The sequence below is a fragment of the Ciconia boyciana genome, chromosome 7 (genome assembly GCF_034638445.1).
Source record: "Ciconia boyciana chromosome 7, ASM3463844v1, whole genome shotgun sequence".
In the NCBI taxonomy this organism is placed as follows: domain Eukaryota; kingdom Metazoa; phylum Chordata; class Aves; order Ciconiiformes; family Ciconiidae; genus Ciconia; species Ciconia boyciana.
The window spans coordinates 27,632,671-27,660,012 of NC_132940.1; the positions used below are offsets into that span (position 1 = coordinate 27,632,671).

The 27,342-nt window shown below is 36.9% G+C and overlaps 1 protein-coding gene across 1 annotated transcript in view; it reads right to left on the minus strand.

Moving 5' to 3' along the window:
* CDC73 (cell division cycle 73) overlaps positions 1-27,342 on the minus strand; it is a 112,643-nt gene that overhangs the window by 55,032 nt on the left and 30,269 nt on the right. The window contains exon 10 of the mRNA XM_072867779.1: positions 19,345-19,409. Within this exon, the coding sequence (XP_072723880.1) occupies positions 19,345-19,409 (65 nt within the window). The remainder of the gene's footprint in view (positions 1-19,344; positions 19,410-27,342) is intronic.

Here is a 27,342-nt window from a genome sequence, read left to right on the forward strand (position 1 = left end):
TAAAAGTCTATTAGGTAAATCTATTCTTCTAACAAAATTTTGGTTTGTGATTGCAGAGCATGCTTTTTTATTATGGCCTGAACCAAAGCAATTACAAGACATGGCACGATGGCATGGTCAGTAACTCCACAAAGAGTATTTTACATATAGGACTGTCATCACGCAGTCAAACCAAAAGCAAAGCAAACTACATCACTTGTATCTAGGATTTAAATTTCATTTTCAAAGAAAGAGTTAATTCCAGTCTTCATTTTTCCCTGGTTAACTCAAACGAAATCTAGCCCGTTACAATATGGTACCTTCCTTTCACAGTTAAATGACTGCAAAGGAATTTAGCTGAACATGGGATATGGATGAAAACTACCACGTTGCCTTTCTGATATTACCATGGCAACAGTTACAAGAGCTCTCTTAAGCATTTAAATCTGACAGTTTTCATGATAACACTAACTGGATGATAGTAATGATGCATTTTGGTTCATGAGCTAACTGCTGTATAACTCAAACCACAGGGTACGAACCATTCCCTTCGCTTTTCTCAAGACTATGCTTGTGGTCAAAATGTTCTGACCAAGACAGTAACCTTGAATTACTACTCTCAAAAAAACCAGTCCCTCCAGCACAGGGAGTACTCATGGCTTAAAGCTTTATGTACTCTCAAAGGTTTCCATTTGAATGCTTAAGTTGTGCACAGTTGGTGTACAGGGTGGAGAAGTCAGGACTGCTAAAATCTTTGACGGGATTTTTCTCAAAGGGCTTTCATTCCCCTGGGAAAGCTTAAGAGAAGAATACGCGTTCTAAAGAGTGAATTGAATTGCTGCTGATATCTTCCAGGTATCATTTCCCAGAGAGAGAGAGAGAGGAGGAGGAGGAGGAAACCAGTGTTTTTCTACAATCTTTATCAGTTTATAACCAATATACACTTTTTAAAATAAGAAAACACTGCAAGCTGCTTTACCTCACCGGAGGCCAAAGTTTACTGAAGAATATACAAGTATGCCTGAGGACAAGTGCATCAGAACAAGCACATCCATTTCCTTTTAGCCCATTTTGCTTTATCTAATATTAATTGACATTTCAACTGTTTAATATGAATATTCGGTGAACCACTCACTCTGATCTCCCAGATGCTCAGTGTGGGCATAATAGAGAAGTCTCTTTTTCTTTACCTCATTAGAAAGCGAAGTGTGTGAAACACGTTTCTCATCCTAACATTTTAAGGATACCAGCTTTGATATTGTCTTGCAATTAGTTCAACTGAAAAAGATGAAGAAACTGAGAACAGTGTGAAATCCTTAAAGGTTTAAGTTTTCCCAAGATGACAAAAGTCAGACTAGAGGAAATAACCATACTTGCAAGGATGTAAAAGATTAATTTTTTCAACATAAAGAAGTCCTCAAAAAGTTAAGTATTCCCAGCTCTTCCCTGTTAACACTTTTTAACGTTTTGTATTAAATTAAAAATTAAAAACATCCATGCCATCAAAAAAACACCAAATCCCTCCACTCTTGAAAAACCACAACCCCACCACATCTTTTCTTGTGGAAAGGCCAAGTCTTCCCACACCTCAGTAAGCTCAAAGTTTAAAACAAGAAAAACTAACTGCCACAAGAAATCCTTTGTTAATGAAATACCAAACAAGTCACCAAGGAAAACAAAAACCTTGCTCACTGCCTTTACTATTTAACATATCCTGCATTTAAACAAGCTGAGGTCTAAGAAATATTTTGAGAATAAGAGAGAGATTCAAGGTTTCATTCAGAATTTCTATGTTGCTATCATAACTTCCAAAAGAAGTGTGAATTTAGTACGCTAAAAAAAAAAATCTACGTCATAATTTAAGCCTGTTGTGCCATAACATATAGGTTGATGCAAGATGATAAAACAAAAATGAAACACTGGAAAACACCATCTGTGACTCAGTCAAAAATTTAGTACTGCCACTTAATGCAAATGACAGTCTTTTTATAGGCATTCCTCCAAAGTTCACCTAGGCATTGATTTTTGTAGACATAAAAATTCAACTCAATTATCCAGCCTTCTGACTCAAGAGAATAACCAATTTCCCATTGTATCATCCTTGGATAATTTAAAGTATTGTATTTTATTGATTGTTTTTTTTAATGTAGGAAAGGGTAACATTTTTATGTCCCAATAATTTAAAGAAACAAGATTACAATTCAGAGGTACTCTTAACATTATTAAGACTCTAAAGTACAAGTAAATATCATATACATACTTAAGGGGGCAACTAACATATCTGTTCCTCAAAAAGGAAATTACAAAGATTATGCTGTAAGCACGCTGAGGTATACCAAAGGGGAAAAAAAAAAACAAACCCAACAAAACCACAGAAACCACATTGTTCCTATAAAAATGTATCTTTAACAGAGCAGTATTTTCAATAATGCCTCTATTAATGTCATGAGAAAATTCTGTCTTTCAAATCTGAAATTATTTTTAAAAGTTGATGCAGCAGATTACTTCTATCATTTCACCAAATTTGAGTTGGTTTAATTATTTTGGAAGTCAACCACATTACTTAAAAAACCTAATCTTTTTCCTGAATTCTCAAAATGGTAAAAAACCAATAATAATTAGAGGAAGAATGATAATCACAATTCTTTTACTTTACAAAAATTATAATTTATTCATATTTAACAGCCATAGTTACTACTTCATACTATCCAGCTGTGACTTATCCCCTTTTTAAAAGTAGGCAAGTATGCTTGCTACATCCAGCAAAGGCATGATTTTCTAATCAAAATTTGGTTGAGAAACGGATGCTGCAAACAACTTAAGATATCCAACTTTCATCAAAGTTAATAAAGGAATGACAGCCTTCTGCCAATAATTTGGGGGCTTTAAGCCTGAGTAAAATATAATGCTGTCATATTCATTAAAAAAAAAAAATAAATCACTGTCTGGGTCCCTCAACCATTTTTAATTTTTTTCCCTTCCACCATTTCCTCATTTTCTACTAGTAGAGGTTAAACAGTTCGAATGATTTATTGTCCGAATTTCACGCTAGCAGAGCTGAATGGAAAAACTAGAATAAAGTACGCAACTACATTTCTTCCCTACCCCTCTTTCTCTTCATCAAAAAACTTTACACACATGAACACACACTTTCTCTAACATCTTCTGCACACATTCCATAAATCGAGTCTTTTTGAGAAACACGTTTGTTGCATGTAAGATGCCTTATGATAACCAGTCAAATACTAATATTTTACCTCTTCCAGTTCTGTAAGAGAAAAACATCTATGAATCTTGTATTAAAAATTTTTCATTGTAAAAGATCTTACATTAAATAAAGGGTTCCCCCCCCCCATTTCGTATCACAATATTCTCTTGGACTTCTGCGTATTAGCACCTGCAGTACTAATATAATACTTGGATTCATGATACCTTGATTTGGTCATAGAACAGATGAATCCTAGAATGTTCATGACAAAACTGATCATCATGAGCATTAAGTGCCATTCCTTTTTTCTCACCATCATGTACAATTGAATTGTAGAAAAAAGTACATGCTATCATATTCTAGCTAGGATATAGCAAAGTAGTTTTGCATCAGTTTAAAGTGCTGAAAAGAAAATATTCACCAGTACAGTCATTTCAGCATGTACAACTATGATCCAGTTTAAAGTTAAGATAAATTGCAGAGTTGGACAGTGCTCATGCTCTGAAAGAATGGACGGATTCAACCATGCCAGAAGGCTGAGTAGCTGGCCTTCACACTGTTTATTATATTAAGATATATAATATACAAGGTGCTGGATAATTTCCATTTTTTTCTGTGACACTTAAAGACTCTTGGGCAAAAATAGCTTTACATATTTGCTGAACATATTTTACACCGGCTTTGTCAGTTACTTGAAGTGAAAAACTATCACAATGAGATGCGTTGCCATAGAAAAAAAAAAAAAAACAACAAAACACTGCCTCCCACCATGGCCAACTAAAAAATTTGGCATTTCATTGGTTTCAGTGGCCAATACAGACACAAGAATCCATGTTCATAGTTTGTCCCTGGCTTTTAGGAAGTAAATAAAAATGGAATTCATTTTACAATGGTCAATAAAGCTTTGTTTTCTTGCTGTCCTACTTCCCTTTGACAACTACCTCTTCCCAGCTAAACTTTTTCTCAAGTTATCGAAAAGATAGGTGGTAACTCACTAGAAGTGAAACTCTGCAAGATGCAATATGAAAAACTAAGCATTTTTCTAAACAAACCCCATAACAGTCTCCCTCCCCACGCAAACACCTCAAGAACGTGCTAATGATGAAACATTCTCTGTCAGAGAAATTTCCAACTGGTCTTGTTTTAAACAAGGGAACATTAAGTCCCTAAACATTGCTTTTTTAAGACCCCATTCAGAAGAGATGACACAAACCCGTCTGGTTCTGATAAATACCAAACTACAGTTTCCGAATCTTCTATACAACATTTTCAAAGCTTACTAATAAGCTTGAGTCCTTTCGATGTCATCAGAGAATTGGTCACATATTGCAAACCAACTCTTTGCTTAACAGTGGCATCAGATGATATCAGACCAAATCTAATTGACTTGTTTCAATGGTTTGCCAATGTACCAATACAGATTTAAAAAAATCCAATAAGTATAAATAAATGTTGATTAGGATCTGTTATTACCAATACTCCCTCCCTAAACAGTTGATAAAATTTATCCAACAATTCACAGAAATGTTACCTGAATTTCCCCATTGACTAAAAAAATGTAAGGATAGAACATAGAAATTCACCTATACAGATTCAACTATAGGGACGTTTTAATCTGAAACTATATCATCCTCCATATATGTGGTACGGGAGTAGAAATTATCAATGCATTTACTGTGCTGCTGCTAACTACATTAAATGAAAAATACCAAAACAACAGTAGAAATACTTTGTCATTACTGTCCATTATTCTAAACTTTTAAAATTGAGACACTTCAGTAAGTACACACAGTATATCTCCCTCTATTAAACAGAGAGATAAAAGATGCAAAACCAAGGAAAGCCACACTTCTGGGGAAACATGTAGGCAGGACAAGCACCGAAGAAATTGTCAAGAGAAAATATTCTGCCCTAAGCAGCTTATGTAAGTAAATGAGAGGACGAATTTTAAGTGGTAGGCTTCAATTGATCAGTTTAAGTACTGGAAATGAGTGGTTTTCCTTGTGTAATGACAATTGAAGTAAAGTGTGAAAGGAGTGACTATGCCCTAAAATAAAGTCACTCTATTAAACATTCACTGCAATTTAATTTCCTATTCCCTTCTCATCTTAAAGACCCCAAACATGCTACATAAAACTGAAAGCAAAACGAACTACCCTTGGGTTTGCCAACCAAAAACAAAACCAGAAGTTAAAAAGACCTCTGCAACTTGTTTTTTTGGGTTTTTTTTGTTTTTTTTAATATGCACAGAACAACTGCATCATGAAAATTTTAAAAGGTACTGAATTTACATGAAATCCAGAAGATCTTGAACTGCGCATGCTGGAAAATGCGCAGTCTTTACAGACTAGTTAATAAATACCATCGTAGTTCTATATAATCTAGCCATTACTACCTGGACTGAAGAGCAATAGTTTAACTTTTTTTGTGGACCTGATTCAGATCAAATCTGTAAACCTATGTGAGCTAGTAGTGAACACACACACAGCACTAAGAAATGGGACCTCAGGAACAAGAGAAGCAGGAAATGCATATGACAGTCCGGGGAAGCTGATCCCAAACTCAATGGGCTAACCAGTGATCTAAAGGTTTGTAAAGGTGAGAAGTCAAAGCACATTAATTTAAATGCATTGAATTCCCATATGAATTTTCTAATGCAGGAGTAAATTGGCCTTCACTCACTGTAAACCAAGGAAATTAAACTACAGCTAACTAAAGTAATTTTATTCCTAAAGACATCACCAGCCAATGGCAATTTAATGCATTATAACTTATGAATGTTGATGTTGTACACTTTGGTAATTTGCTTTAATTTGCTTGAATGCCTTGATCTAGATATAGCCTTAAGGAATACTTGTATATTGCCATATTAGATTGCATCATCCTTTGTATTAAGGAGAAAAGGTTATTTCTAAATGGCAGAACTATGAAGCACTTGCTTTAACAGGAAAATGGAGACGATTGTCCAAGACACTCAACTTCCTAATGACTCCTAGCCACGCTCAGGTGTCAACAGCTTCACCCTGGAAAGACCTGAGGTGTTTAATTACAAATGAAAAATAACTTAAGATTTTAACCCTTTAAAACAAATCCTGTATTGGGGAGCTCAGGAGCTACAAGAGAAGGCTGGGAGGAAGTTCCAGAAGATCCTCAAGTCCCTGACGGGCACTGACTGACTGAGACTCAAAGGCTACCAGGAAGAAAAAAGGTCATGTTTCAGACACAGAGGGTTTCCCCCCCCCAAAGCTACTCACAGCTATTGTCTTTTTATTAACATTTGCGTGAGTGCAAAGGCATTTCCAGAAGTCTATTTATTTGTCACAAAATCCCTAAACAAGATAGGAATCCAGGAAGATCTGATGCTGAAAAAGGCAGAGAACTTGTGAACTTAAACTATTAAATAGCTCCCAGGTCAGCAGCAGGCTGGAGGCTACGACACCTGGATGACAGGTTACAGTGGTTAAGAATCAGTTTATATCAAAGGGAGAATGCCTGTAGATGCTGCTAGAAAGCACACAGGGTCCACCATGAGTCTCTCCTACAGCAGCTTGGTAATAAGGAGTAAGCATGACTTCAGCCAGGGCTTTATCAACGGAAAAGAAAAATATTAAAATATTAATCAAAAGAACTGAAAGCTAACTGAACCCAGATTTAGATAAGCGTATACCTTCCTATGTAGAAAAGTTCTAAGTTTTAAATATTTTACAGTGAAAAACAAAGAGTTAAAAAACGAAATACAATTTACAGTAATACCTAAATTTACCTGGAAGTATAAAAAATTCACTACAGATCAGTGTTAGAGTGAACAAACTGTTAATAAATAAAGCCAGAATACATATTTTTCCTCCACCAAGATAATGTCACAAAGTACAAGAAGTTTAAAAATGACTGAGAGCCCTCCCTCCCCACCAAAAAACAAACCCAAAATTTACTACAGAAAGGCATAAATGCCTTTCTGCAATTTAACTAGAAGCAAAACATTTTTCTCCTATCATCTTCAGACTTGCCAGAGAACCTTATTCTATTTCCTTCACCCGTGAGAAAAGAAAACATCTGCCCACCCTATCAGCTTTTAATCTTCTTATGGATGATATTAATTTAGCTTCCTTCTGGGGAATGTGGTAGGAGAGGAAACTGGCCAAGCCTACTTGAGCCAAAGTGAGTCTTTAGCTTAAAAAAAAAAAAAACCCACCCAACAACAAAACCAAACCAAACAAAAAACCCTAACATTTGTCAAAGCTGTAAACATTCTTTAGTTATGCCACGTTTATGAAGTATCAATATATCTCTATGCATTTTAATATAGTTTAAATATGGCTTCACTAAAGAAACATCACTTTACTGAACATAAGGCAGAAACTCCTTGAAGTGTGCCAAATATTAAATGTCAGGTTCATCAATCATTTTCATTCCGCTTATGAGAGGCATCAGAAAAAGTTACATTATTTCCTTAAAGATATGATCCTTGTTCATAACTGAGAACTTTCACAAATATTAGTATAGTAGTAACTGCTGTTTAAATGTAATACATTCTTGATCTTAACCTGGAGGATGTTGAGTACTTACTACCTTTTATATTCTTTTCCTTTCAGCTCCATGTAAAGGAGTGATAAAATAATATTTGAAAATATTTTCTGTATGTTTTAAATGTCCATCTATAAAGTGTTCCCTGTATACGGATTATTGTTACGGTACCCATTGTTTAAAAGGATCTAATACCTACATTCATATTTGAAAGAATTACAGTTCACACTGTTTGATAATACAGGCCAACTACAGGCAGCTTTCCAGACAAGAAAATAAAAGGACATTAAGAGTGTTGCTGAGAACTGCCAGGGGAAGGAATATAAGAAACATATTGAATATGTGGTTTTGTTGTACAGTACAATAACATGCATATGAAAGTTACCCTTATTAAATATTTAGCACATCCAAATAAAGGTGAGCAAACTGCCTGATTAGGCTATTCTTTCATTAGTCTGAATGGCAACTTTAACAAACAAGTAAACACAATTTTCAAAAGATTTCAGGTATGAACAAGGAAGTTGATTTACATGTTCAGATTTCATCACATATGAAATTTGAGCCAACTATAAAACTACCCTCTAAAACCAGATGTAACATTACACCAAGCAGTCCAGAGATCCTTTAGATTTTCATTTCTAAGATAGCATTACGATCTGTTTAGTATTCTAATATGTATTTTACTACTTTAATCTGCATTTCACTTGCTGTTCATGTCCAGATATTTCTGGAAGCTTTTTCATGACATTATTTTCCAGACCTAATTATACATGTGAAACCTACTCTAAAATTGGTGGTTTGTTACAGCGTATGATGTCACCCTAAAACAGAACAAATTTTATAGGCCAATATGAGGTAGCTGTATATATTATTATATGTATATATTTATCAGCTACAAAATATTTGGCTTAAGGCCTTATAAAGCCCTCTCCATCCAGAAGTCTTTTGCTTTACTTAGTAACCACAATAAAACACAATTAATCAGGCAGGTTATCTTTTTTAATGACAACTGGATTCCATTTTAATTTCAGTAATATTGCAACCTGTTTGCCTGATTTACATCAACTGCTCCAAAGATAACTAGTAAGTAGGACTGATGAATACTGCTGCATGACGCATCCTCAAGTCTCCTTATTCCAAAGTAAACGGAGAGGCTTCCCCCCCCCCAGGAAACAGATTTGTTAGCAGCCTACTTTAGTAACATTCCCTCCCTCCTTCCACAGTATGTTTTGAACCCACTTTCCAATTTCAGTAAAACCTGTAGAAAAGTTTTTGCCTTTGTCAATTTTATGAAAATTGCTGGCCAGGGAAATAAAACTCTCAAATTACTGCTCCCAAGGAGGGAAAAGCAAGCAGTGCTTTTTCTCTATCTCCTCAAAATGGCAGCACCAAGCCACCCAAAAGCAAACATCTCTAACTCATCAACTGTACTTCCTTCCAGCTCAAGGCAAGTTATGAGGAGATACCCACTTTACTTAGGTGACTATGGAGAAAAAAATACATTACTTTTATTCCCTATGAAGAAACCTAGAATTAAAAAAAAATATTCTAAATTAAAAGTACTATGAATTTACAGCAACTAGACTGACAGTTAACTACAAGCAATCTTATCACATCACTACATCACTTTGCTTAGTCACACAAAACTTTGCTTCACACTTTAACTGAATTTTTAAAAGCATATCTGTTGCTTATGCACAAAACCCACTCATACACCTTTACGGAGGGAAAGTGTCGCCTGCTTTTAACCTCAAAGAGCTAAAAAAGAGAGATATTTTAATTCCAATAATACATCCTAAGTCTCCTAAAGCAGCAAACCAACTGAATAGTTCAACTTCCTAAAACTTAGTCTGCCAAATGCAATGGTAATGTAAGGTGAAATAAAAACATGCTTTGTTAATATTCGTGTTGTATGAAGTCTAACCAGAAGTTTTATACCCTAGCTAATCAAAATACGTATTTGTAAAAAAAACAGTTGTTCTCAAAGTTATTTATCAGCTTCTTTCAACTTACCAACTGCTTTAGATAAATTCAACATTTTAAGTACATTGGACAAACCTTCATTATTTGAAATACTAAGTACTGAAGATCAATATGATCATATAGTAGCAAACAAAAAACTGAGAATCACTTTTACACTTCAAAACAAAATCAGAATGTTTTATCGCAAAGAAATTCATATTCACACTATGCATTTATTGACTCACAAAGATTAGAAACCAGATGGGGTTTTTTACCCAATCAGTATCTTCAGTGTTAAGTCTCAAGTCCTATATACACAAGGTTCCTGTGACTTGGAAACCCCCCAAATCAAACACATCCAGAAAATCCCACAATCCTTTTGGGAATAAAGAGGGGCAAAACAGAAGGTGGTGAATGAAAATTAAAACAGACAATACATTTTTCAATGCTTACCTACATGCACTTTCGTACATATGCAGGTCTCCCCTTAACTCTCTTAGCTTAGCTGAGCAGTGTTTTTAAGAGTTTTAGATGAATAAAGACCAAAGAACCACCCTTCCAGCAGCAGCGATGCAAGTAGTTTCTGCAATATCATATTGCTCAGTGAAAACAAATATAGCTCCAGATGGCAGCTCAGCAGATCGCAATAACAGGTATATTCCGGAAGTTATGATCAGTATTGCCTAGATGCTAGTTGAGTGAGCCATAGCTAATGCAGAGTTCATTATACAGTCTTCACAGTCATTTACCTAATGAGAAAGCCTACACTGAAACAGACTGTATCCAGGACCACCAGCAGCAAACCTGAGTAAACCAGGACTTTGCCTATAGATTGTCCTAGCAAAGATAAAAAAAACACATTCAAACATCCTGAAAGTGAGGATGCAGATTCAACAGCAACAGCATGTGGCTGCATAAGAGACACAGGCAGATTAACACCTGGATTTAGATGGAACAATAAAATCACATAAAGTTAGAGACCAAGATATAATCAGCCTTAATCAATTCCCTTCTTAAATGGTGCAAGAAGGAATTGCCTTAAAGGCTTAAAAATATCATCTCTTTTGCTGTTCTAACCGGACCTTCTCATTAGTGATATAGCGCTACATTTGAAATAGCGCTGAATGACATCACTTATAATCTGTCCCCCAAAAGACTGAGAAGCAGGGTTCTTACCTTAGCATTTCATTAACATTTGCCTCCAAAGATCTGTCTCAATTCTGAGCTCTGCAGGTTTGATATGCTTAGAAAATACCATCTTTGCCTTACATATTCTGATGCAAGAACTAAGGAACACGTACCTATAACACAGTCTTGTAATAACTGTACACCTGAGATGAAAGTCTACCGCACCGAGATACCCTCTGGTTGGATTCAAACACTAACAGCCACATATTGAAAGGGAATTCAATATAAAGGAAAAAAAAAATAAAAACAACCAACCAAAACAAACCTACAACTGCAAGAAGGAAAGGAGGTGGACCTTTAAAACAGCAACTCCAGAACGAAGTCCACAAATTCAAACAACAGTCCTTAAGAATGTTCAAAGAGGGCCTTGACAATATGAACAAAGTACAGAACTTACAAAAATTAAAAAACTCATACAGGAGAATTTGCTCTGGCTTAAGTAAGTAACATGAGTGAGATGTACATGAGACTGGGCTTTGAGGCATGTTCCTATGGATGTTGCTAGGGTAACAATCAAGCTATCCTACTTTCCAAGCTCAGAAAAAGGTATGACTATGATGCTAAGTTACATATAAGCAAGTACTCCAAGCAGAAAACTTGTTTCTACAAATAATGAATTTTACCTTACTCCATTAAGCGCAAATAACCAAGTAGTAAAGTGTCACATGGCCTAATGACAATGGTATAATCTCAACAACTGAACAGAGAAGGAAATCTTGACTCAGTCATCTCAGATCAGTTACATGACTCAGCTGATCATTAAATACTTTAATTGTAATAACTTTGATGTAGTTACTGTATAATGAATTGCAAAGTGTGTTCCTTCAAAACTTTGTTAAAACTCTTATTCAAAGACAATGGGATGGCTACCCATGTCATTATTTTGGCAAATGTGGATAAACTGGCAGGGAGAAGAAGGGATGTTTAAGTGAACTACCTTCTGGTCCCCCATCTGTCACATGCTTATTTCTACTGGGTCCATAAGACCTTTATACTGCCTTCAATAGTTGCGAATAAGTTACAACACTACATAATAGCTAAGTTGTTCTTTCCCCATTAGAAGAAAATTGACAACGAACTGTCAGTTGAAGATGCAGCTATTACATATTCAGTAGATGTGTGGAGATAATTTGTAGAGGGAAATATGTTGACAACATTGTTTAACATATAAGCTGTGTGAAGTGCATGATGTTTGATTGTTCACAACAATTAGGACAACGTAGAAAAATCTGTAGCTCAGGTTGAGCTGGTATCATTGAGCAATGCCCCATAAAACTTCCATTAATAGGTATTACACATAAATCTTAAGACCTAAGAAACAAATGAATGCAAGCACCTATATAAGTTTCAAGCAGAAAGCGGACATACAGTTCAAAGAACACAAATGAAGTTTCCTACACATATTTATTTGGGGTCATGTTTCCAAATGAGAGTGACTCCTGAGCCATTCGTAAAGGATCTGAGTCCTAGTGCACAGTGTACATGGCAGATGAGTTTCTCAAGGGACACCCATAGGGCTAGCAAATAAACTCATATCATTCCGCTTTAGATCAAGACAGGTCTAGCAAGTCATCTTAAAATTCATACCAAGAATTTTTACGGCTCTCAAGCTTTTGTAAGTAAAGCTCCCTGGATGTCTAAAGCTCCACTTCAATGTATACTCAGAAATACTTTGGATTCTCATACTTGGCACTCCTCCATTTAAACAACTCAAGGACCTGACAGGCATGCCACAAGGACACTTAGCACACTGACACAATTGAGTTCTACACAGAACAGTGACTTCAGACCCGTTCATTCAGTAACAAAGCTAGATGGCTCCAGGTCTTGCTCCCTCTTTTGTTCAGTAGCATACTGGGCAACATAGCAATGCCTAACTTCCAGATGTGCGACTGGTTATACAACATCCACTTCTTCTCTTGAATTTGCAGTTCTTAGTCCCAAAATAAAATAAAACCTATTATGAGGAACAAAACAGGCAGTTCTATTGTATAATGCAGTACGACAGCAAGATATCCTGGCACAGATGTACATGATTTACAATCGCTGAGAAAATGAGTGCAGCATTGTTCAACCTAACGCATTTTCTTGAAAGCGGCATTTGTATGTGATTTTCCTTGGTCTCCATCAGCTTGACTATTTACACTAAAACTCTTTAAGGGACAGTAATTTAATGTTTGAAACATGACTGAGGCAATGAAATGCCAACCACTGAAATTGCTGTGTGGACCTTAAACATAAAATACAGTAATAGTACTTAGGAAACTTGGTTGCATTTCATCCACTCTCATTAGAGTAATATAAACACACAAGGCCTTCTAGTCTGTTACCCCAGAGCAGTGTAAGGCTGCTGGCAGACTATTCTGGGGAGACATCCATTTCTCCAGCTCAAGGATATTTGGAGTTAGTGGTCATGTCCTAGCCCTTAAACCTCATGGACCAAGAACTTCATGGTTATGTCTGAATTACAGTTACAGATAAACATACTTAACATGAAAAAACTTTACAAATCCAATGAAAACAAAAGTCTCTACCTCCAGCATCATCTAGGGAACACTCTTCTAATAGACAATTATTACAGCTTTCCTCACCTCCTCTTGATGGTTAAAAACTGAACAGTATGCACACAGAGAGTTCATGGAACGCTGCTCGGCCTGCGGAGGGGAGCGGGGGCATGAGCAGGCTGGTGTTACACTCGTGTTGAGAATAATGACCAGCTTATGCACAGGCTGCATGAAAATTATGCTCCACTTCAGAGCCCGATTCAAACACTTTCAAAGAGTCTGTTGTTTTGTTGACTCCTCCTTCAATACCACTGCTCTCAAATATTTTAATGAGATTAGGACATGACACAGAAGACTGGTGATGTGTGGATAAGTAGTGATATCTCTAATATCTAAGATGGGGGTTTTTTTGTTTTTTGTTTGTTTGTTTTTTAAGGTAAGTGCTATTCATCTGTATACTGAGAGACAATGTCCAATTCCACCATACGCTTCTGAAAACTCATTTCAAGTTTTGGCACTGAATCACAATCTTAATTCCTCACAATAAATTAAAAAAAGATCTTGTGGATTTACCTTCTTACACAGAAGCATATCAATTATCTGAAGTCTTTTACATAAAATATGTGCATATACCATGTTGATTGCTTCTGCCCCAACATGCTTCCTCTCCAATGGCCCAGTCTTTAAAGTGCCAGAAACTTAGCATTCCCCTTCATTCTACTACACACTAATCCTTTGAAAACACACCAGAGGTTAAGCAATCTCTCAGTTAAAATAATAAAATCACTGAGACTATACCATACTCTAAAGATTTTGGGGGCAATAACAGCAACATCCTTTGATTAGTTAATGCTCAAAATCTGATACTGACCACAAACTGATGAAAAACACTGCTGACCTTAGAGGTATTGAACCAGTCTTCTAATTCTTATGAAATTAAGCCTGCTTGTACTGTGGCTTACATAGGGACCCCCTTTTTTATTAGTTGTTTTCTGTCGGAACTATGGAATGTATTTGTTTCAACTGAACTGTAATATATTTTCTTTAATTACTGATAGTCTCATATGCTTACTCAGGGTAATTTTACAACAGAGATTGTTGTAAAGCCTGGCAGTTTACACTGGAAAGATGGATGTTACTTTTGTTAATTTGCAGGAAAAACATCACTGAACTCAGCAGCACTGAAAACTTACATAGAATTTCTTACTAGAGATAAAACTTACATGTTTGAATACACTAAAGAAATTTGCATTTGAGTTTGCTACAAGTTAAGTGCCTCAACTGAAACCCTCACTAACTATACTGATTCTTCAAGCGTAGCCCTGAACTATCCGGTAAGGATATCATGTTAATACCTAAAGAGCTCTTTCATCCACCTGTTTACTGAACAGTAGGAGAAAGAAATGCCAACAGTAGTTCTGGCTGCGTATGAGTGCAGATGATCGACGACAGATTCCATTACTAGCAGCAAAAACAAAAGACAAAGGAAGCTTCTGAACTTCAGCGGCCATGAACACTAAAAGAAACCAAAAGTTAAAAACAGGAGAGCTTTCTAGCAATTAGGAAAGGCAACAAAGTAATTTCTACAAGGGTCTACTGCAGTCCTATGCAGATCTTAATTTGCTTGCACCCAGATTTATAACCACACTGAATCACAGCTCATGACCATCCAGGACTCTCAGAACTCAGAGGAAATCATTCCACAGAACTCTACAGGCTATCACTCTATTCCTTTCTTTCATATCGAAGTCATGAAAGCTTAAGAAAAAAGCACAAAGATGAGTAAAACCAGCATCACCGTGACTATTATGGTCATGGAGAAACAAATATTTGCATGTGCATGCAATTAATACAAAACATGCCCTCAGCTTGGAAGAGGATACATTTTAGTACCAATCTATAAAAGCCAGCTTTATCAGACACTCACAGAACAAGCAACTTCTCCCGTATCCTGAGATAGGTGCAGATGGTTTGTTCTGATCTTGACATCTCAAGCCATAGTAACAGTTAAATGCTTCACATATTCTAGTTACAGAAACCATTAGTCCAAAATTCAATTTCATTATATATAAAAGGTCAGACCCACTTTCTAGGCTTCCACTAGATGACACTGGCTTAGACTCCAAGTTAACATTTCTCTTTAGAAAAGCAGAAGGCTAATGCCCTGAGCATGTCAAATTTACACATGTCAGGAAGAACATGTTGAGAATATCAGCTTAAGATTCTCTTTCAGCATTCCCTCACACCCTGCATGGTACAAAAATACTAACATACTTGTCTTCCATAGCTCTTATTTGATCCGTCTCAAACAGTAAACTTTCCTACTTAAAAAAAAAACAGAAGTTGCCCTGCTATACAGGGGATCAGGCTTTGAAGTGAAGCCTGCAGGTAGACCTGTAGGTTTCTGAAAGTCATGCTGCACAATTTGCAATATGAACTGCTGGGTAACTAGATAGCAAGAGCTACCACCACTAGCTTACTTGTTTCCAAAACATCATCAATCCAGGCAAATAGAAGGTGCTGCAGGTATTAAAAAAGCCTTTCTAAGGAAAATGTCCTGTTATAAACAATTCCAGGTCCAGAATAATGAAATCATGCCTTCACAATAAAAATTCATTAAATAAGTCAGTTCTTCCTAAGAGAGAGTAAGTGTGCCAATTAAGCAAAAACCCTGTTACAGGGAAGAACTGCCAGCAGCACAAGTTATTTTAGCTGACATTACTTCAGAAAAAGCCCACCATTCACCATCTGTTCTGGCACAAATTTTGAATGCTAAGAAAGTTTCCAACATCACTGATGAAAAGAAAGCAGTCAAGATGCAGAAGTTTTTGTTTTGCTGTTAAAAAGAACAAGCATCTAGGACAACTCATATTTCAGCAAGAACAAACACAAACCAGAAGTTTTGCACATTTCTCAAAAATCATGACAGAGAATTACAATAAGGCAGAGTGCAAGTGGAAGACATGTAGGGAATATAACGCAAAACAAATAAAAGCTTCTTACAAATTGTACGTGAGAAGCAGGTGGACAATTCCAGGCAGAGGGTCATGATTTACACGCCAGGTAGTAAGCATATGTCTACAAAGTTATTTCCAATTGCTAACAAGATCAAAGCTTTTGGAAGCTAATGGCTCCATCAACCTTTTAAAAAGAAGACTAACCATCAAAACAAACTGTTTTGTTCAAAGAAAATAAAAGACAATGTGTGACAAGGAAGCCAAAGGAATCAATGTAACACAGAGAGAAGAAAAGTTGGGGTAGACGGTATTACCAATAATGTTAAACATTCAAATGAACCACCACACTGGGATAAACAATCTCTTCCAACATGCAACTCATAACCAAAGTGGAAACTAGAGCAAAAATAAGAAGATACGAAAAAGTGATAAAGAACGAAGATAAAGTAAAACACATTAATTCATCCATCTTAAGGCAATATTTATAATTGCAGAAGCAGTAAGAAATTCTTAATGCCTTTCTACAAACCATTGGTGAGATCTCACTTAGAAGACTTCATGAAATTTTACTTCTCCATGCTTGAAAAAAAGATTAATTCTAACTGAAACAGCTAGAGAAAGAAGACTCACATGGGAATTGAAAGCTTATTTCACAATAAGACTTGTTTAGCCAAGCAAAACAAGAAGTTTTAAGAGAATATGACTGCTCTCTATAAATACATTAATGGAAACAAACACCACAGAAGAAACAGAGGAGCTACCTAAGTCAAGGAGAACAATGGCATAAAAACGAACCTCTCAAATTTCACCATTCATCTGAAATCAGAGGTCTGAAGTTTGAAGACAGCCTCTAACAAAGAGCTACCTAACACTTCAATTCCTTTGAAATGTTTGATGAGTTCACAAAAGGGATTATACCAATACTATGAGGACAGCAGATGACATCATGTAGGTAGGATGCAATTCCAATGCTATCCTCTATATTCCTATGATTTAGCCAATGAGTATAATGTACTTTCCCATTAAACCTCTAGGGGAAGAAATTACTTTCTCATTTCCTCCCAACATTTGTCTAGCATGAAAAACAGGAACAAACCACAAAAACACCCCTGAGTAAAAGCATAATATGGAATTTGCTAACTGGTAGATTAAGTATTCTACACAAAACCACCATCTGAAGATTATGGCTTATAACTGTGTGGTCCCTCACTGTGACAAAGTTTAGACAAAAACAGATGACCATTTCTGTGCCACATAATTAACAGATTTATTTCTCCTTCATCTGAAACACAAAGTCAGTATGTCACCACAATTTATGAATGAGCTAAACATTTAGGGCACCTTTTTAATAGTCTGGAAAATAAGGCTCCAAAAATCCCTTACAAATTCTTTCTTAAAAAAAACGCTAAATGACAGATGGAGTTTTAATATTTCTCATGACACCAGATGATGCTTTATGTGCAGTCATGTAATACCTCTTAAATAGTTATTTCAAAACATTCTAATTTACGTTGCAAAAAGATTTACTAGTAATTTAATATCAGTTATTTTTTCTTTCTTAATGGAAGAAACCAGAAAGGACAGTTTAATAACTCTACCTCAAAACTTGAGGTAGTATGCTGAATGTGAGCTAGGATTCCTAGAATAAAAAACCTGAAAACCTTAATTATATTTTAATTAACTTTAAAAATGATTTTTTTTTTTTAGTTACTGTGCATGCCTTCACTTTTACAGTTTTTATACTGACAAGCTTAAAACTTTTCAACATTTCTACTTTACTATAATCTTACTTTTTTCTTCCTCTTCTTCTTTCTTTTTCCTCCCCACAGGGCAATTTAAACAGAACCTATTTACTAAGTCACTTACTAAGTCATTTCAAGCCACTACCACTTGAAACAGACACATACCACAGAAACCTGGGTTTGGTATAACAACACTGCTTGATCCCTCATAAAGCAGCCCTAAATTCATGCAAGGCTCAAGAACAAGTCTTCGGACATAATGGGTTATCTTCTTCCTTCACCCAATCAAATTCTGAATTAAGCTAGAAACAACACTGTTTAGAACTAAGTAGATTACTTAAAGTATTCCCTTCCCTTTTAAGTATTTTAAGTCCAGAGGATGTTGGGAATGAAAGACTTGGGCAAGAATTTTTATCAAACAAGAAAAAGCTCTAAATGTTTTTAAGAAATTTACATTCAAGATACTATTTTATGTTCAAATTAGGAGTGCAAACTAGAAGTAGTGCATGGATTTAGGAGAGTGTTTAGTGCTATCTATTCATCAGATTCATATAGGTATGCAGATGGCAAAAACCTTAGTGAGGGCTCTACATTAGTTTTGTAGCATCTGTCCTACTTACCAACAGATCAAAACAGTGTTTGTTTGAGAGCATTCAACCCACTTCCACAAAAGCAGACAAATATTGGCCAAAAAAAAAAAAAAAGGAAATCTGTTTGAGGGTCTCTCTCATCTGTGTATGTAGCAATTCCCACTGGCAGCATTGTAAAGTCATACAAAAGAAGTCCAGCCCACTAGGCTAGAAAGCTTCAACAGTAATGCAGAGGTCAAATTCTTCCACCACTAAACAAATTTATTGTTATTAAATGCAGAATAGGAAACAGAGATACTCCAAAACCTAGTTTTATTACTTCAGTTTTGTGAGTATAGTTTTATCACTTATGATTATGAGAGATGTCCTTCATAAACAGACATAAAGCTAGCAAAAATCTGGGCATCTTAATATAGTCGAGCACAAAAAGGCTGCACCTCCACAAGAAGAACCTGGCAGCAGCGCCTTCCCAGCACACCTTTTTACTGCAGACAAATCCCTTGAGCAAAGATCTCTAAAATCTGCAGACCAAATCAAAACATGCTTATCTTTTCACAGAGAAGAACTTTAATCAATTCTGTTAGTCAACCAAAGTGACCTCACAGAGCCTAGGCCAGGCTGACAAGATATACATATATAGGTACGCTATCATTTCTATAAAACATATTTAAGAAAAGACTTTTAGCTTACCGTTACAGACTTCAGAGTCATTCCGTGATAGGTGCCCATGGTATCAATTTTAAAGCCTTCCGTTTCTGCAAAGGAAAAAAGTCTCTTGTAAATCCTTATGAACATAGGGGCAGCATATCTAAATGGACAACACTGGAAATACCTTTGAAATTATTTTTGCAAATAATGCATCTTGCTATTGGTAGTGGTTTAGGCTCTGTCCACAATACAAAACCTGGTTAGTAATTAGGAAATCTGTGTTTTCTTTAGACAGAGGTCCACCTGGTATTTCTGCTTTCGGTATCCAGAGTAGGCTTTTCCTGCTGCACGGAATCATTCAAACCACTCCAGAGAAAGGATATAAATTTAAATATTTGTGAGAATATGTTACAACATGCAAGCACTCTCAGAAATTCTCTTCACTACAAAAATGGAGAAGTACCTCATATTCCCAGAAGGCACTATACTGCAACATATTCAACTTGTACATGTATTAATGGAAAAATATACTTAAGAAACTGGTTTACATGCTGACTATAAAACCGTGGCCACTTAACATGACAAATTAACTTCTGGAGTGCAGAAGAGCATCAATGTCGATTGTCATACGATACAGAGGATAGAATCTGCATAAATTCACACTACCAGACTAAAGGTGATAAAAAGAGTTGTTTTGTTTGGTTTTTTAGTAGTTTTAATCAGACTGAATTTATGCTGAGTAAGTGCCAGAAGCCTGCAAGCTCTCAGTGACTAAACTTGCTGCCACTACCCTGTTTCCTTTTGAATATTCCTTCTCTGTCCTCCTATTCTCAGCGCCCTGAGATCAAAGTCAGCTCCTGAATATTGCCACCAGGACTTGCAAGAAAACCTTTTTCCTTTTGTAAATTCCCTAGACTTGTGCATCTACTGTCAACTGACCCTATCAACCAACCACCCAATTAATTCATACTTTAAAATGGCATGATAATCACCAATCAAACCATGATAAGCTAGCATTTGTCTACACCTAAGCAACTTTTGGGCTATTTTAACTAGACTTGGGTAAAGGTAACTGATATCATGCAGAAACAGCTATTGGGAATTGGAAGATTGCTGCCATTTATTACACCACCTTCACACAATGCATCAGAACAAAAACATAATAGACCAAAAATAATACAGAATCAAAGTAATGTTCATACCTGAATCTACAAAACGTCCAAAAAAAAAAAAAGATATTTTCAAGACTGTTAGAGCTTCTTGCTCTTATCATGAGTAAATTAACTTAAATTGAAACCCAGACAACCCTGAAAACAATGCAAATGCTCTGGGAAGCATCTGTGGTTCTTTCTCCCTTAGATGAGAAAGATTACCAGACACTTGTAGGAAATGAGGCAGAAAAGTTTCCCAGATTTAAATAACTCTCCAGTGCCTAGAAAAAAATACCCAAGAGTTGAAAACTGATCATACTCTTCTCACCCCAGAGACAGGTATCTACTTTCTGAACACTGTTTTTGGTTTTACCTTCCCACCCTCAATTATGCTACCAGACCTACCACCAACTATCAAGTGGAGACGCCTCGTGTTACCGACCATGTTTTGTCTTACACAAAGTCACCTCAGGTCCAGCACTACTTCACCTTGGCTTCTTAAGGCCACCCTCCCCCTTCTGCCGGATTTAACATTTCTGAACTATTCAGAGTTGATCCTGAGAAAGCAAATGGAGGTACAGACAAACATGAATGCAGTCTTCTCCACTAAAAAAAAAAAAGCCTAGCTTCCTTTTCTAAATTAATATTGCCCAAACACCTATCCCCCCAACCCCAAGATGTAATTATGCATTGAGTCTCAGCTCAGGGCTCATACAGCTAAACTTGAACTAAAGCTAGTGCAGCTGCATCCAATCAACACTTCCATGGATAACAGTTTTCTCTGTGACTATATAGGTCACTGTTTCTGGGCAAGGAGGATATTAGTATTTCAGGTAGTGCCTGGAGCCTTGCAGAATACTTGGTAGAGCTCCTCTAAGTTGAAGAGATGCTTTTGCTGACCTGGAGGGACGTAAATCAGAGGTGTATAATCTAGGCTGACAGCTGTTTGTGAATTTCAGAACATCACCAAGAGAGGAACCTTTCCCCTTTCCAGACTGACCTATTACAGGTTCCTCTTGCCTGTGACAGGGAGAATTTCTAACTATTTCAACCAGATGTTCTTCCCAAACTCCAAAGAATACAGACACCCCTTAACAAGACCAGCAAAGCAGCATCCCCTGTTGTGCCTGGCCTGCCATGGTTCCTTTCCTCTCAGCACAAATCCTGGTTCTATAATCAGTTCTACACATTTGTTCCCTGTTTCAGTTATTTCTTTCCACTGGAGTCTTTTTCTACTTTGTTCCTAACAAAACTTTGCATTCCTTCTGAATTCATTAAAAAACCCTAACCCAAGTTTCCATCAGCATTGCAAAGGGAATAAATAAAGGGCCACAGAGCCAGTAGCACAGTTCGAAAGTAAATCAAAGGGGAGAGAGGCACCTGGCAGGGAACAATCCTCTGCTCAACTGCCAGTGGCTTCATCTTCTGCAAAAATCTCCCCAAGTCCCTCATAAAATGTGTCCTGGTTCATTTAATGAACCAGCCACAAGAACCACTAAACAGAGACTCTGGCTCTCGCCAGGTTCCTGCTCCCAGCCTTGTGCTGCCCCTTCCTCCCAGCAGGAGGAGCGAACAACTGGGATCCCACAGAGCCACCTCTTGCCTCAGGCAGTCCAGTGGGCACTCTTGCCTGCTGAACATTTCCAGCAGCTACACAGGCCTTCCCATGCTATTTAACAGCTACTCAGGTAGTAAATAAAACAGTTCTGATAATCTGTAGTAATGGCCAAGTACTTTTCCTTATTAATGTAAATCTAAGAGATGCTAAATGGTCCAAGTAGAATGTAGGTACCCGCTTACATTCTTGCAAACAGTTACTGCAGCCATTACGAGGTCTACTGCGGACCCCAGGGTCTGCTACCTGCAGGTAGGGTGGGAAGAGTAGAAGAAACCACCTCCCAAACTGCTCTCAAACTTCGAAGCTCTCAAATTTCCTGCCTCAAACTCTCAAGCAACTGGTGAATGAGAGTTAAGCATTGCCAGCTTCCAGATAACCACAGCAACGCTCCTTTAACTGGTAACAGCATGGACACTCTTTTCTCAGAATACAGCTTTTTCGACCTGATCCTCTCACATTCACCATGTGATATTCTACCAGTCAGCCACTCGCTTTTCTTGCGGAAATAAACACTGCTACAAGTGAGAGACCCACCACTTGCACTTTTGTGCTTTTTTATAAGGTCTCAAAAATGTGAACACTTGGCCACATACAGTAGTACCTTCAGCTCCACTCACTGTATACAGCCTGTGCAAAGCAGAAAACAAATGCTTCCAAGTCAGGGACTCCATAGTTACAGCTGCATTCCCACTTCAAAAATTGCTGAGGGTGTTAGCCAGGTTAATGCAGCTGGTTGTAAAAGACAATCAAGGACCAGGCTAGAAAGCAGAGAGGCGCTTCTTCCAGAGCATTCTCCGAGGGCAGTGGTTGACCCTGATGCAGCTGCTCAAAAGCAGACCTGGGATGCAAGAGGACCCACTGGCGACAGCAAAAAGGAGCAGAACACAGACCGACCTGGAGCACCAGGGGACATGCCCCCAGCATACATCAGCATAAATGCTGTACCATACCCTCTGGCTAAGAACACAAAAGCAATATGTTTCTCCCTTCCCTCCCAAACCAGCTCGAACCTGTACTGCTGAGTCAGGCACCAGCAGAGAGATGAAATATTAATGCCTGGACAAGTAGTAGTTCGCAACTCCAGTGTCAAAATCACAGCTTCACTGACGGTAATAGAGGAAGCAGATAAAATTATAAGCCATCTACTAAGACAATGGTATTTAAGAAAAGAGCCCTTTAAATAAAAGTATCATGATGACAAGACTTTGGACCCTTATTTTTAAACTTGGAATTAGATGCAGAACAACTGCTAAAAAAATCTACTTGAGTCTTCAATACATTGGGATTTTTCAATAAAATTACAACAAAGTTATCATACACATTTCCTTTGGGCAAAAAGCAGTCCATATTAAATACTTTAAACACAGGTCTAACACTAAGGAGTACAGAATGCAAACAAAGCCCAACATTAATGTATGGTGACAAACTGTATTCCCACTTCTTCTGTTTGCAAAATATAATCAGTTTTATAAACATATAAGCATTGTTAAAAACACTGACATCAACAACTGCCTTAAAAACTACATCTTTAGAGACTAAACACAATAACTAGTACTGAATAATCAAGTCTAATGCTTCAAAAACATAAACTATCATCCGTTAACATTAAGACTACCTTCTCTTCTCCAATCATTGCATGTATTATGATCACAATTTCACAGTTCCATGACCTACAGACTGTCAAAAGAACCATATACTTTTCCAGTGTGGTTCATCACTCGTTACCTTTCTAGCATCACCATGCATCAACCTGAGTGCCTCCTCTCATTTAAAAGAATTAGGCCTGGAAATGAAAATATGCACAGTAATGTATCAGCTTATTGGACTGATTACATTCTACATCACCATTTGGGCATATGTTCCATTTCCTTGCATGCAAGTATTAATGCTGAAAGTGCCTTCCATTTGCTTAAAGCCCCCTGGCTCTACACCAATCTAGGTCATTCTGCATTTTGATTCTGCACCTGCTGCAGCTCTAGCCATGCAATCCAGGTGCAAACTTGAGTACTGATACATTACCAAAAGAATAGTAGCTTTTAAAAGACTCAAATTAACCTGAATTTCTAGAAGAAAGTCTAGGCAAACAGAAACAGAACAAAGGAGCACGTCTCTGAAACACTGAAGAGCTCAAGTTAAAGACTTTGTTTGAATTGTGGATGGGTAAGATTGAATAACCACTTCTTTTTTCAGCTGTGTACTCTTCAAAACCCCAGATAGCAACAGCTCTGCAGACTGCCTGGAAATGATTCACTACCCCACTTCACACCCATAGTAATTAAATCACTGACACCAAATTTCATTCTACATAAGAGTTTACTGAACACTCCTTTTCAGTACTACACCCTAACAAGTTAAAAGTTTCATGCCTAAATTTCCAAGCTACACTAGTTACTTTACAAAATTCTCTGCACAGTTCTTATATAACAGTTCAGTAATAAACTTACAAGTAATTAACACCAAGTTCCTAAAAGTTTCTCACAGTACAAATTAAAAAAATTACAGTACAAATCTGTGTATGTTTTCCAGCACAGAAATGAATGTACAGTACTGAAAGTTATCAAACTACTTGGTCACACCAAGCCAAAAAATAGAGAGACTGCAGTCTTTTTCCACACGTGAATCTCTTGCACATATTCTCTGCTAGAAAAAAAGGCAGAATCTTATAACCTTAAAAATGAATGCAATAAATAGAAGTCTAACAAGGCAGTCAAGTTTCAGAACTCTGGATCTTCTATTAGCAGTTCTCCTCCTTGTGTGAACAGAAATCACACAATTTAAAAGAAAATACTTACAATGAGAAATACTTTCTAAAGAAACTTTCTTAATGCATAGGAGCATAAAAAAAAATTATCATCTGGAGTCACCAAGTTTAAAAACTTCATAGTCCTCTGTTGCCTAGGCTTCACACTTATGACTGATTGAAAGCTAGACATGCTTCTGAAAAACTGCAGTTATGTTTGAAAATCCAACACAATTACAGGAATAATTCAAACATAAAATGACAATAGCAGGAAGTCAACAGCAAACTTTCCTGAAGGAAACACTTGAGTGTGGTAAACAATATTCTTTTCACCATAATGGACTGAAATCACATGGCTGTACAGCACACCCCTCTCCAATTTACACCAGACAGGACCAAAAGGTTTGTTTGTTTGTTTTATAATGATTGGCTTCTGCTATGCTGAAACCATGACAACAACAATAGCAGACAAACAAGAGCAATGCTCCTGGAACACGTCTTAAAGACCTAACACTTGGAGCAGCACAGAGAAACTTCACTTTGCCATCTATACTGAAACGTGCTCAATGGGTCAAGAAAATGTTAAGTCTTCAAGATTATCATCCCAGCACTATTTCACACTCTGGAATTACCGAAGAAACAAGCATGTGAAAAGAAGGATCTCAGGTAAAGCCACCCAAAAAACTGGGGAAAAAATAAGGTGTAGCATCCAAAACAGGTTAGTATCTAGAATGTCCTATAGAACAATCACATCAGCTCAAAATTTCAGTATACCATTGGCTGAGCTGCAAACCATACACATCAATAAATATGTATTTAAATATCAAACATTGAGGCACAAAGGAGAGTACACAAGATACCTTCCTAAGCATCAAATGACATTTGGGCACAGGATTTTTAAATCCTTTTCAGGATTTAAAAAATTGTGTTGCTCAAGAAGATATGACAGACTGTAGTTTGAACAAGATGGTCTGTGGCATGAATAAAATACCACTAGTAAAGGTACACATTAATAAATGACATTAATAAAGTGTAAAAAAAAAAGCTAAAGGGAGTAATATGAAGGAAAGGAATAAAACTACAAAAGGGAAAAGTAGGGCAAGTTTAGCACAGAATGGAGCTCTATGTTGTTGAAGAGAGGATACCATCACTGACTGCCAGCATGAAAGAAACAAAATCAACAGGAAGGAAACAGCAGTCAAGGAAAGTAATTGCAGGGCATTCACCTCTTCACCTAAAACCATTTGAACAGTTCAGCATGATGAGTGCACTGCCAAGTAACTTGTTGTTCCACTGTGGAAATATCTAGGATGTACAAGTCCTACTGCAAGTGACATTCTAATACATGTCCTATGGCATATATCACAGAACTTTAAGAATGTCAAAGGAAAGATTTCTCTCTCCTGCCGAACCAAAGCTGCAGTAACAAGACACCCATTTGAGAGAAAGCTACCAGCTACTGACTCGGGGCTGCATAAGCAGTTCCATTGACTGCAGGTGCAACTGATTATTTGCTCTTCAAGAACAATACCTTACAATTACCAGCCCCCTCACATTTACTATTAAAGCAATCGAAACCATTCTAGCAGCAAAGCCTGTCCCAGCTGGCATGAAGATTTTAAGTAAGCCAACCAGAAAGACATCCTGATACACTGCATCAGAAATAATGATCCATCACAAGAAGCAGAGAAATTTGGCTGCAACTCAGCAGTTTACTTAATGCATCTCATGTTAAAATTCCTAAATTTACTATCTTAGCTCTATGAGATTTGAATTGTTTATGCTAAGAACAAGACTGTTAATGGAAAAAATCTGTATTAAACCACATGAACATTCAAAGAAAAAAACAGTGCACCTCTTTGCTGCCTAAACTTTAAATCTTCATGAATACTGCAGTATTATATGAAACTGCAGATAGACAATAAGCTGCAATCATGCAACTAGGAGAGGACTACTGTGAATCCTTCCTATAGTTTCCATACCTCTGAGGAATGAGCAAACTGTGAGACACAAAGACAAAAGCTTAGACACATTGCCTTTCTTGGCTTTGTTTCAATCTTTAGCCAAAATCACTACTACGTACATTGTTATGCATCATACAATCCCCCCACAATCCCTAGCCAAACACATGCACAGTCGGAGTAAGATGTGGAAACCCTTCAGAGTCACACAATCTATATGGTTCAGCTTTATTTCAGGTGTTACCCATCATTACCAATAAACATGGATACAATGGTATAAAGACTGCAAGTTATTATACTAGAACTTAAATAATCATCTTTCTTTTCCTTCATACTTCTTTCCCAAAATTCCCCATAGTGCAAGCTTTCCATAAACACAGGTAATTCCAAGTTCTTACTAGATTGACTGAAGAAAAAAAAAAGGCTTTAAGGAAAAAAAAAAAAAGCCTTATTTTACTTTTATTGATGACTATGTCTGCTTGCAATCTCACTTCTGTACTGAGTATTTGGGGGCCACAACTTAATTTTGAGGGCAATTAAATTAAAAATCCTTTAAGGAATGAGTTCACT